General features: G+C 55.0%; 1 protein-coding gene across 3 annotated transcripts in view; it reads left to right on the top strand.

The window, feature by feature from the left end:
* The window catches only part of ALPK3 (alpha kinase 3), a 33,794-nt gene extending 23,926 nt beyond the window's left edge, over nucleotides 1-9,868 (top strand). For 2 of the 3 annotated variants that reach the window (XM_027657516.1, XM_027657515.1), the window contains 9 exons: nucleotides 2,056-3,916; nucleotides 4,806-4,953; nucleotides 6,014-6,141; nucleotides 6,407-6,442; nucleotides 6,561-6,838; nucleotides 7,159-7,247; nucleotides 7,486-7,703; nucleotides 7,902-7,950; nucleotides 8,109-9,868. In XM_027657516.1, coding sequence (XP_027513317.1) covers nucleotides 2,056-3,916; nucleotides 4,806-4,953; nucleotides 6,014-6,141; nucleotides 6,407-6,442; nucleotides 6,561-6,838; nucleotides 7,159-7,247; nucleotides 7,486-7,703; nucleotides 7,902-7,950; nucleotides 8,109-8,430 — 3,129 coding nt within the window. In that variant the 3' untranslated portion in view covers nucleotides 8,431-9,868. The remainder of the gene's footprint in view (nucleotides 1-2,055; nucleotides 3,917-4,805; nucleotides 4,954-6,013; nucleotides 6,142-6,406; nucleotides 6,443-6,560; nucleotides 6,839-7,158; nucleotides 7,248-7,485; nucleotides 7,704-7,901; nucleotides 7,951-8,108) is intronic. The other variant, XM_027657517.1, reaches the window with a different exon arrangement.
* Nucleotides 9,869-10,148: the final 280 nt, after the last annotated feature.

The following is a 10,148-nucleotide window of genomic DNA, read 5'->3' as shown; positions in this document are numbered from 1 at the left end:
GCCCTCATGTTCAGGAGTTCTCTTTTGAGCTGGATTTGACTGTAGCAAAATGCCAGACCCTACAGTCTGAAGCCAGTTTTTGAGCATCCTCCTCCGTAAGAGCCGAGAAGAAACTGGATTTACATGATGATTGCTCTTGCTCAAATTTTGAACTGATGATTTTATATGATTTTTGTATATGGCCCTAGTTTTGAGTGATTTACAATTACTTAAAGACAGATGCTTTCCTGAAAAGCTCCCAGAAAGCTTTTCTGACTGAGCTTTAGCTCGTGCACTGGTAATAAGCAAATTCCCCACAAGCCCTGAGCCCTCTTCAGCCAAAGAGTTGTCCCCATTGACCAGCACCACTGTACAGAGCCACCACTGTGCATCCACCTGTGAACCAGCAGCCCTGACCCACCTGGAGTCCCCCTGGTTCAGCCCCAGAGTGGAGGGACCAGGGCTGGCCCCTCCTTTAGATTGGGCTATTCCCATCCCCATCCCTTTCTGTGTCATGGAGGATCAAATACTGTGGTAAACTTGAGAGGGGTTTCACTGCATGAGTTGTGTCAGTCTCTTAAAATCAAACCTTTTAAGCCTGAGTGCTGGACTGCTCTGTGTTGTGACACAGCCCTCTGAGGCAGGATGGGGACATGACTCCAAGGGAACAACAGCAGGGACCTGTGGCATCTGGGGGTGACTTGTGCAACCCTGAGAACTGGGGCCCCATTTCTGCACATCCTGAGTGTGGAGACTTGAATTTTGTGGGCAGGAGTGGCCCCTAATGGTGCTCGTCCCAGCCCAGCCCTCCGATACTCACTTTGTCCTAACAGTCAAAGATGGACTTTGGACAAAGGCCTGGAGTGATAGGACAAGGGGGAATGGCTTCACACTGACAGAGGGCAAGGTTAGATGGGATATTGGGAAGGAATTGTTGGCTAAGAGGGTGGTAAGGCCCCGGCCCAGGTTGCCCAGAAATGCTATGGTTGCCCATCCCTGGAAGTGTTCAGGGTTGGGTTGGATGGGGTTTGGAGCAACTTGCTCTAATGGAAGGTGTCCCTGCCCATGGCAGGGGGTTGGAATGACGTGATCTTTATGGTCCCTTCCAACCCAAACCATGCTATGATTCTACAAATTCCTCTGGGAAGGACTTGCTGAGAGACTGGTGCTACCTTTCCTCTTTTTCCCAAGCTATCAAACGAAGCAGAGGCAGCACAAAATAGAAGGTCCAAGTGCTACAGCCCTCTTTTACCACAGCCTCCATTTGGGAGGCTTAAAGCTCAAGTTAGGGACTTCAGGAGAAAATCCTTAGCAGCAGATCCTTGGGGACCTGTTGTGTCCCCATGCGATTGTCCTGGTGTTGCCCACAGAGCATCGACCAGGCAGGGCATGTATCTCTGCCTTCCCTACAGAAATAGATGGTGCCCCTTGGCTGGAGAATCTCAGCAGATCTCCTCGGGATAGAGCTCAGCCGTCGCAGCAGGCAGCTCCCTGACAATGTCTGCTGGTGTGTAGCTGCGGTCGGAAACTTCGGAGCTTCCCAAATGTCAGAGGAACAGAATGGTTGGGCAGTGCTGATACCATCATGGTGTACAGTTTCTCTATAAATCACTTGGGCAGCCTCATCCAGATAGTGTGTGACAGCCCCATCGCCCCATCTTGGAGTGGAGGTGGGGGAGCACCAAATATTTAACAACAGCAAGGGAATTATACAAGGTCTCGGCAGTGACTGGGGAAGAGGGAAAAGTTTTGCTCTTGGGAAGGTGCTGAATCAGAGGAGGTTGGATTAGAAGCCACTGAATGATTTAGAGAGGCAGATCTCCTGCCTGTCTGTGCACAGCAAAGGCATTGAAGGGCAGAAGGGTTGGAGCTGATGAAAAGAAAACACATTCTATGCAGCAGGTGGGACCCCGTCCTGTGGGATGATGGCAAAGCCAGGAGACCCTGGATGGGTATCAGCGGTATCATGATTCAGAAATTGGGCAGTGCCATATGGTACAGGTGGACCACAAGTATGACTGAGCAGACCCATGCAGTAAAATTATGCTAATTTTCTTTTTTTTTTTTTTTTACTAGATTGCAGCAACAGTGGGACAGTCTCCTGGTGATCTAAAACACCCGGTGTCTTGTCCAAGCACAGAGTCTGGTCAGCAAGCCAGTAAGTTAGAGGAGGTCAGAAAGGAGGTGCCTGTCTGCCAGGAAACCAGGGGGGCTGTGAAGATAACAAATCCTCGGCTGAGGCCTCAGGAGCCACCAAAGCCAACAGCACCTTCTCCAGACCACGTACAGTCCAGCAAGGAGCACCCACCCCCCAGGAAACAGGCAGAAAGACATTCCCGTGCTCTTGAGGGCAGAGAGACTCAGCAAGGACTGTTAAATCAAGAGAACAAAAGCCAAGGCAGGGAAGAGCCATCGCTAAAAAAATTGAGTCCTCCAAAGGATAAAACTGGAGAAAACACTGGAGAAAATGTTTCTCATGAGCAAATCCCACATCAGACAGTCAAGGATGGGAAGAGCAAAGAGGCAGGAGCAGAGCTGTCTGAGAGCCATCCCGGTGTGAGGACAGGAGGGAGTGGTGAAGCAGAGCCATGTCATGGGGCTGTGCACAGGGAGACAGGAGGGACAATTTTGGGGCAGCAGGACACTGAAACAGCAGCTCCTGCATCAGTTCCACTTGCCAAGGAAAAGCTGCTTCCTGCTCCTGCAGCAGAGCCATCGGTGGCTCGGGAGGCACTGCTGACAGCTCATGGAGCCCCAGGGATGCAGGCTACCACAGGAGAGGTCCCATCTGGACCCCAGCTGCTTCCTCCTGTGAGGGGAGAAACAGAAACCACAAAGACAGATGGATCTGCCCCGCAAGAGACATTTTCAGCCAGCATGTTAGGAGAGGAGAATGCCAAACCAGTGCCTGTGGGACCTCAGAGGAGAGAAGGAGGAGAGCAGACAGCCACAGCTCCATGCCAGGGACCAGCAGCATCTCCAGGGACTTTTGAAGGAGATGCTGAGGTCCAGCCACAGGTACCGCTGGTCCTGCCTGGCCCCGAGAGATGTCAGGAGATGTCTTTGGAGGAGAAAATGCAGCACAAAAACCTGGTTTCCTCCTTAAAGAACTACCTACTGCTGCTTCTAAAAATGTCAGATAGCAGTAAGGATGCCACGAAAGGAGACACTGACTCTGGGGACAAGGAGCAGCCAGATGCAGGGGAAGGCATGATGCCAGAGATAGGCATTGCTGGGCTGAGCCCTCGCACCTCAAGGAGAGTTTTGGAAAAGGTGCAAAACAACCAGCTCTTTCAGACAGCAGAGAACTTGCCTCTGACCCCCAGGACATCCAGGCGGATCACAGGCATGATCAACGAGGAATTTGTTATCAGCCAGGAGATGCTGGCTTGCAGGCCTGTGCCACCAAAGAAACGCACCTGGGTTGCCCCCAAGGCCGAGGGGCAGCCCCTGCTCTCTGTGCCCTCCATCGTGGTGGGCAGCATGCCAGCATCAGGAGCAGGGCAGCCTCCTCACTCTTCTGATTTGCCTCCAGTGAGCTCTGAAGAGAGCCCTGGTGACCCTCTGGCAGTGCTACCTTGTGCCACGCCAGAAGAGCTCGCTTTGGGAGCCCGGCGCAAAATATACCTGCCAAAACCCAAACAGGTGGGGGAGGAAGAGGAGGCAACCCCGGAGAGCCCAGGACACATGAGAAGTCCGACTGTTTCGCCACAGCAATCCAGGAAGAACACACCCCTGTTGCATTCTCCTGCTCTGGCTCCATCCTCTCCCACAGAGCAGTGCTCTCCAACCCTCACGAGGAAGATGGCCACGTTGGAGGTTCCTAAGCTGTACGAGGAGCCTGCAGGTGACACCAGTGGTGACCACAAGGTCCCTGGAGATGCTAAACCAGAAGCACAGCAAGCAGAGTCCCAGAAAGCAAATAACCCATTTAAAGGTGAGGGAGGAGCTAATCCCCATAAACTGTGTTCTGTTGTTGCCTACAAAGGGAGCTGGTGATAGTGAGTTGGGGCCACATGAGTTCTCTGCACTTGCAGGGTTTTCAGCATTGTCCTTTGACTGTGTGAAAGCCAAAAGTCTCCCCCAAGACTTCTACCCAGTGCAGGGAGGGTGGAGGAATGCAAGAGGCAGCAGCAGTGAGACTGGCTGTCTCCACAGACTGGACTTCCCTGGTCCAAGGGATCATAGAATCCTCTTGTTGTTGGTCTCCATGTTCTGGTCCTCACCAAACCTGATGCTGATCGGAGATCCTGAGCAACCTGGTCTAGTGGGAAGTGTCCCTGCTCATGGCAAGAGGGTTGGAATAAGATGGTCTTTAAGGTCCCTTTGAATCCAAACCATGATTCTGATTCAGTGGGCATCAGCGAGGTGCACACTCCTCTTCAATATCCATGGTCAATGCTAATTTGATCCCTTGTGGCATTGAATTAGAAAAGGCATAATCCTGGGGTTGAAGGAGATGATGCCCTCACAGGAAGCAGCATTCTTGCAAAGTAAGAATAACTTTAATAAATCCCCACTTCAGTAGATGAATGTTTCCTCCAACATTCCATAGCGTTTTCTGCATTGTGTCTGACTGAGCCCCATGGGGTATTGCAGTGCTGCACTGTTGAATGAATTTGTACCACTTCTATCCCACCTTATTTATCCAAGCGGAGTTCCAAGACCTTCCCTGGGAGGGCAATGTTCTACCAGGCTGTGCTGACATATGTGTGATACCCAACACCAAAGCCCTGAGCAGCAGCACTGGGGTAGGCTGGCCTGTCCCTGGAGCTGCAGCAAGCACTCTGTGTCTCACCATCCATCTCTTTACACCCTGTCCTTAGTTCCACAGGTGGTCCGTAAGATCAGGGCAGAACAATTTTCTGATGCATCAGGAAACCTGAAACTTTGGTGCCAGTTCTTCAATATATTGAGTGATTCTAAGCTGATGTGGTACAAGGACGAGATCCCTGTAGCTGAAGCCCAAAGGAGGTAACTTGCCAGCTCTGCATCGTCGTAGTCCTTGTGTGTCACCTGCTAAATCCAGCTCCTTGCCTTGACTGGGGTGTGAAAGTGCCCCTCTGTTAAGGCTGCATGGGAAGCTCAGTGCGTGGCATGGTACGTTGTGAACTTCATCTTCTCAGTGCCCTTGGAGGGAAAGATCGCCCAGATGGGGAATTGCTGCCAAATTTGTCCTATTGATGCTTCATCTGGAGTCTGTGCTTTGAGTACCCAGATCTTGGGGAGGGCAGGGAAGGTATTGTGCCCATTGCAGTAACTGAAGGGTGGATGTAAACTGCAAAACTGTGACCCCAAATGATCCATGTGAGGGTGGCAGCGGTGCTGGGAGGGTGTTCTATGCAATCACCACTGGCAAAAGCAGCTCTGCCTGTGCCCTTTTTATCCCTTGGTATTGCCATTGTGCAGGGAGAGCATATTGGGACATCTAAGTGGCTGGTTGTATCCTGGATGCTCCTTTGGGTGCACTGTGGAGAGCAAGTTGTTCTCAAGCCCAGAGGATTTGTGTAGGAACATCATGCACATCAGTTAGAATTTGCCTTTGAGTGTTGCTTGAGCTGCCTTTATAATGAGCAGGCAGAAAGAGGTGATTCTGGGGCAAAAATGCTCTTTTGTGGCAGATCTTTGAGCTGGGGCAGATGGACCAGGAGTGGCCATTGCTTTCTGGGGGACCAGAGCAGAGCCTGCTCAGGCAGCAGGTCTCAGGATGAGGGTCCCAACTCTTACTTCTGCAAAGCCCTGACCCAGCCTCACTCAGAGACAAGTACCTCTCAGTCTGTAGCCCAATCCTGGCCAGATTTTGCAGGGCTTGCCTGGAGGAGGAGCATCTCTGTGAGTACAAAGCACAGGGCAGGACTCCTGGTGCCATGATCTGCCAGGGGAGCAGCTGGGATGCCCTTGGGCTGGCTTTCTTTGTAGCCCTCTTCCAGCCCCCTGAGGGCAGCATGGTGCTCACCTGCAGCGCCTGTCACAGGGCTCCTGTGTGCCCCCCCACACCATATGGGGCTGAGGCCACGCTCCATTTTTTTCCCAGTGCTGGCGACGAGGGCCAGGCAGCCCTGGCTGTTGTGCAGGCGTCCCAGAAGGACTGCGGGCTCTACCGGTGCGTGATCAGCAACGAGTATGGCACCGACTCCACCGATTTCCTGCTCAGCCCAGAAGGTGAGGAGCCCTCAGCAGCCTCTCCCATCTGCCTGGCTGTGCCATGGGGTGGTGTGGCCAACTGTGGAGAGGGCTTGGTGCCAGGCTGTGGCAGGGGAGCCTTGCACATCCCGTAACACCACCTCTGTGAGGGGCATCTGCCTCTGTGTACTAATTCATGAGCGATTCCCACCATCCTACTTGCCATCCCTAGTCATGCAAGTGCATGGGGCAGGGTGGAATCCTGTCAGGACCTTGACACCTCTTTGCTTTCTTTCTCCTCTAGTGTTGTCAGGATTTAGCCTGCGGGAAGAGATTGAAGGTAAGGGCCATATGTGATGAGCTGTGACCACTGCCCCTCGCTGTGCGGGGGACGGGGAGCTCCGTGGAAGGGGCAGGACGTGCCCACCTTGTCCCCACTCACCAGCACTTCCCCCCAGCAGTTGGAGAGGAGATCGAGATGACGCCCATGGTGTTTGCAAAGGGTTTGGCCGACGCAGGCTACTGGGGGGACAAGCTCTTTGGGCGCGTGGTGAGCGAGGACATGGACGTGGGCGCTGGTTTCCTGCACAAAGCCTGCCGTGCCAGAGCCATCTATGGCCTGGAGCCCGTCTTTGAGTCTGGCCACACCTGTGTCATCAAAGTGCACAATTTCATTGTCTTTGGGACCAAGAATGAGAACAGCCTCATCGAGAAGAACTACGATATCACCATCCAGGTGGGCATCCTTGTGGGGCACCATCCACCTGTCTCCCCTCCACCCTCCCCATCTGTGCAGGTTGGTCCCCAAACAGTCCCCAGCTCTGTGCCCACTTTTGCTATTTCCTTCCACTTTTGGAATGCTCTGAAGAGCAGTGGTCTGGTCATGTCCTTGTCATTCTTGGCTTCAGCTCTTCCCTCTGAGCAACACAGAGCTGCTTGGAACCTTCCCATCACTTGTCCTTTGATCACCAGGACAGGGAAACAACTGGCAGTGGTCCCAGGGAGGTGTTGGTGCGAGACAGGACAGGTCCTTGACTCTTCTGTTTGCACCTCCAGGAATGTAAAGTCCAGAACTCCAGCCGTGAGTACTGCAAGATCTTTGCTGCCGAGGCACGAGCCGTCCCTGATTTTGGAGCAGTGCCCGAGTAAGTAAGGTGCTGCAGCTCCACTGGCTTGATGCCCTGGCAGAGCATCCCAGGAATTGTGGGAGGGTTCCCTGTGGGTGCTGGGGCATCCCAAAGGACAGTGCACTGTTCTCCCACCCTCAAACAGAAGGGATATCAGGGGAAGGCAAAAGCCAGGGATGCAGACCATGGTGTGAACCTCTGCTTGCAGCAGTGGGAGAGCTCACCATGCTGACCCCATCTGTGCTCTCCCACACAGGATAATTCCACTGTACCTGGTTTATCGACCGGCCAACAACATCCCTTATGCCACAATGGAGGAGGACCTGGGTGGGCCCTGTGAGCAGTACTGTGTCACCGAGAGAGATGGCAGCTTGGTAGCAAGAGGCACCTCGGAGATCGTGCTCAAATGCTGCACCTTCCAGCATTGGGTCTACCAGTGGACAAATGGAAACATCCTTGTGACTGACATGGAAGGTAAAGGGATCTCCTGTCTGACTCCTGTGGCCCCTCATCACCCTCCGGCCTGGGAAAGGAGCTAAAAAACCCCAGCCTTGCCCTCCTGCCTCTCTCCCCACATGCCATGGAGCCCAGCTCCCAGGGCAATGACCTGCCCTTGGTGCCAGTGCCCATCCTTCTCTGGACAGAGCCTGATTGTCCTTCCTTTAATTGCAGGAGTGGGCTGGAAGTTGACCAATGTGCGGATCGCTACCAACCTGAAAGGGTGAGTGACCCCGAGCTGCTGAGGCAGCAGACCCAGCTCTGCTGCTCACCTGGCAAAGGGCCATGGTGGTCAGTGTTGTTGGGCTCCATCCTTGGCTCCCTGCTCTGATGGGACATCTCCTAGTGCAAAACAGGGGCTGAGGATGACTGTGTTGGCAGGTACCAGGGGCTGAAGGAGAGCTGCTTCCCCTCCCTGCTGGAGCAATTCCCGGCTGCTCACCGGTGCAATCGTTACTGCAGCATCCTGGGCCTGAAGACACTGGAGCCAGCCAAGCCCAAGGGCTCCAAGAGCCCCTCCCTGGGCAGGAAATCTGCCCAGTCCAGTCCCCAGCTCCAGAAGAAGGCGCTGTCAAGTCCTCAGGGCACCCGCAAGGCTGCTGTGAGCCCCAAGAGCTCCCGGAGAGCTGCAGGAACAGGGGAGGCCCCGACAGTCTCCAAACCCAGGTTGGGAGAGAGCAGCAGGGCTGGCTGCCCGCAGTAGCCGGAGCCGCTGCAGCTGGGACCCCCGCTCTGGACCCAGCCTGATCAGCCCCGTGGCCAGCCTGGAAAAGGGAGATCCTGGCAGTGGTCTCCGCCAAAACTCTCCTCCCTCCAGCCCTGCCCTGGCCCGCAGCGCTTGCGTTGTGTGGTGTGTGTTAGTGTGAGCAGCTGGACCGGGGCTGTAGGGGGCTGTGGGCTGTGGACAGCAGGGATCCCTCACCAGTACCTCTCTACAAGAGCTGCTGCTGCTGGTGGAGCCTGTGGGGCCACGTGCCCCTCCACACTGGGACTTGCTTTCCTGTCTTGACTCTCTCCATGTGCCTTCCTTAAGGCAGGGGCAGAGCTGCTCCCTTGGGCTTTGCAGGTGCCATGCCCCTGCCTGGCTCCCCCAAGCAAACTGGGAGTCTGGGATGTCCTTTTGGCTCCCAGCACCTCATGTCCCTCTCTGTGTCCTCCGTAAAGTGACCAGGCCGAGCCCTGCCAATGTTCTGTTCCTTGAGAACCCCAACAGCCCCAGGCAGTCCCTTTTGCCCTGGCACACCGTTTTTGCTGCAGAGGGTTTCAGTGGTGGCTGCAGGGCTCCTCTGCTATGATGTGGGGCTCTGAAGTGTGTGCCAGTCCCATGGCAGGTACCAGCAGCTGCACAGGGAAGGGATTTTGCACCCCTACCCTCCCCTGTGCCCTGTGGGAAGTCTCCCATGCCTTTGCTGGGTGCCTGCTGAGGGTGATGGTGCTGCTATGGTGCTGGCCAGCGCTGTGGTAAGAATGCTCTACCTCACATGGGACACCCAGGATCAGTGACCTCCCCTCCGTGCCAGTCTCTGCCTTGGCACATGTGGGTGTCCAGCCCTCAGGACTTGCTTCTCTTTGTCCCCCTGCCATACCAAGACCCCATATACCACGCCCAGCCCCACACCATGACCTGGTCATGCTTAATTAGCGTCACCCCTGCTTGGCACATGCCAGACTCCAGCGGCAGCTGGCAGCACGCACTCCAAATCCTGCTGCCCCGTGGCTGGAGGCAGTGATGGACAGGCAGTGATGTTCATGCTGGAAAGTAAAGCACCCTGCATTGCATCAAGCTTCCCTTGTGCCCGTCAGCTCACCCAGGTGTGCAGCAGCTGACAGAGCGTGGCAGCGGGCAGGGACCTCACAGAGCCCCAGCGCTGTCGGCTTCATTGTGCTGCAGAGCATCACCTTCCCCGGGGCTTTGGAACAGGGTGCTGGGTGCCAGTGACACCCCCCTGCATGGTGGGGTCCCAAACTGTGACTCGGTGCAGCCTGGCAGAGGGAAGGGCTGGGCTGGGAGCGCCATGCATGCTGGGGCCCTGGTCCTTTCTCGCTGGGTGGTTGTAAAATACCGATGTACATAATGTGGCCGCATTGGCGACTGGGTGCTCTCGAGTGCAATAAAGTGAGGAGGACTGGCCTGTTCCCCAGCACTGTGGTCCCTGCGGGAAAGATGCACCCAAGCAAGGGGTGATGGGGCAGCTTTGTGCTTGGAGGAAGGAAACATCTTCAAGTACCACCTTTACCCCCATCCGTGCCCCATGGGGAGAAGAGGGTGGCTGTGGCCGGACCCCAAAGCTGGTAGTGGGTGAGGCTTGGCTTGCTAGGTCTGCAGTGAGCATGGGGTGCAGCCTCAGCAAAGTACCTTGTGCTGTGGTGGAACAGCTGCAGGCGGTGGCCAGAGGGGGTCTGAGGGCAAGCACATGGGAG

Source organism: Corapipo altera, unplaced genomic scaffold, assembly GCF_003945725.1.
Source record: "Corapipo altera isolate COAL_440 unplaced genomic scaffold, ASM394572v1 308, whole genome shotgun sequence".
Taxonomy (NCBI): Eukaryota; Metazoa; Chordata; class Aves; order Passeriformes; family Pipridae; genus Corapipo; species Corapipo altera.
Note: the sequence above shows the minus strand (reverse complement) of the source record. Positions and strands in the feature narration are given on the sequence as shown.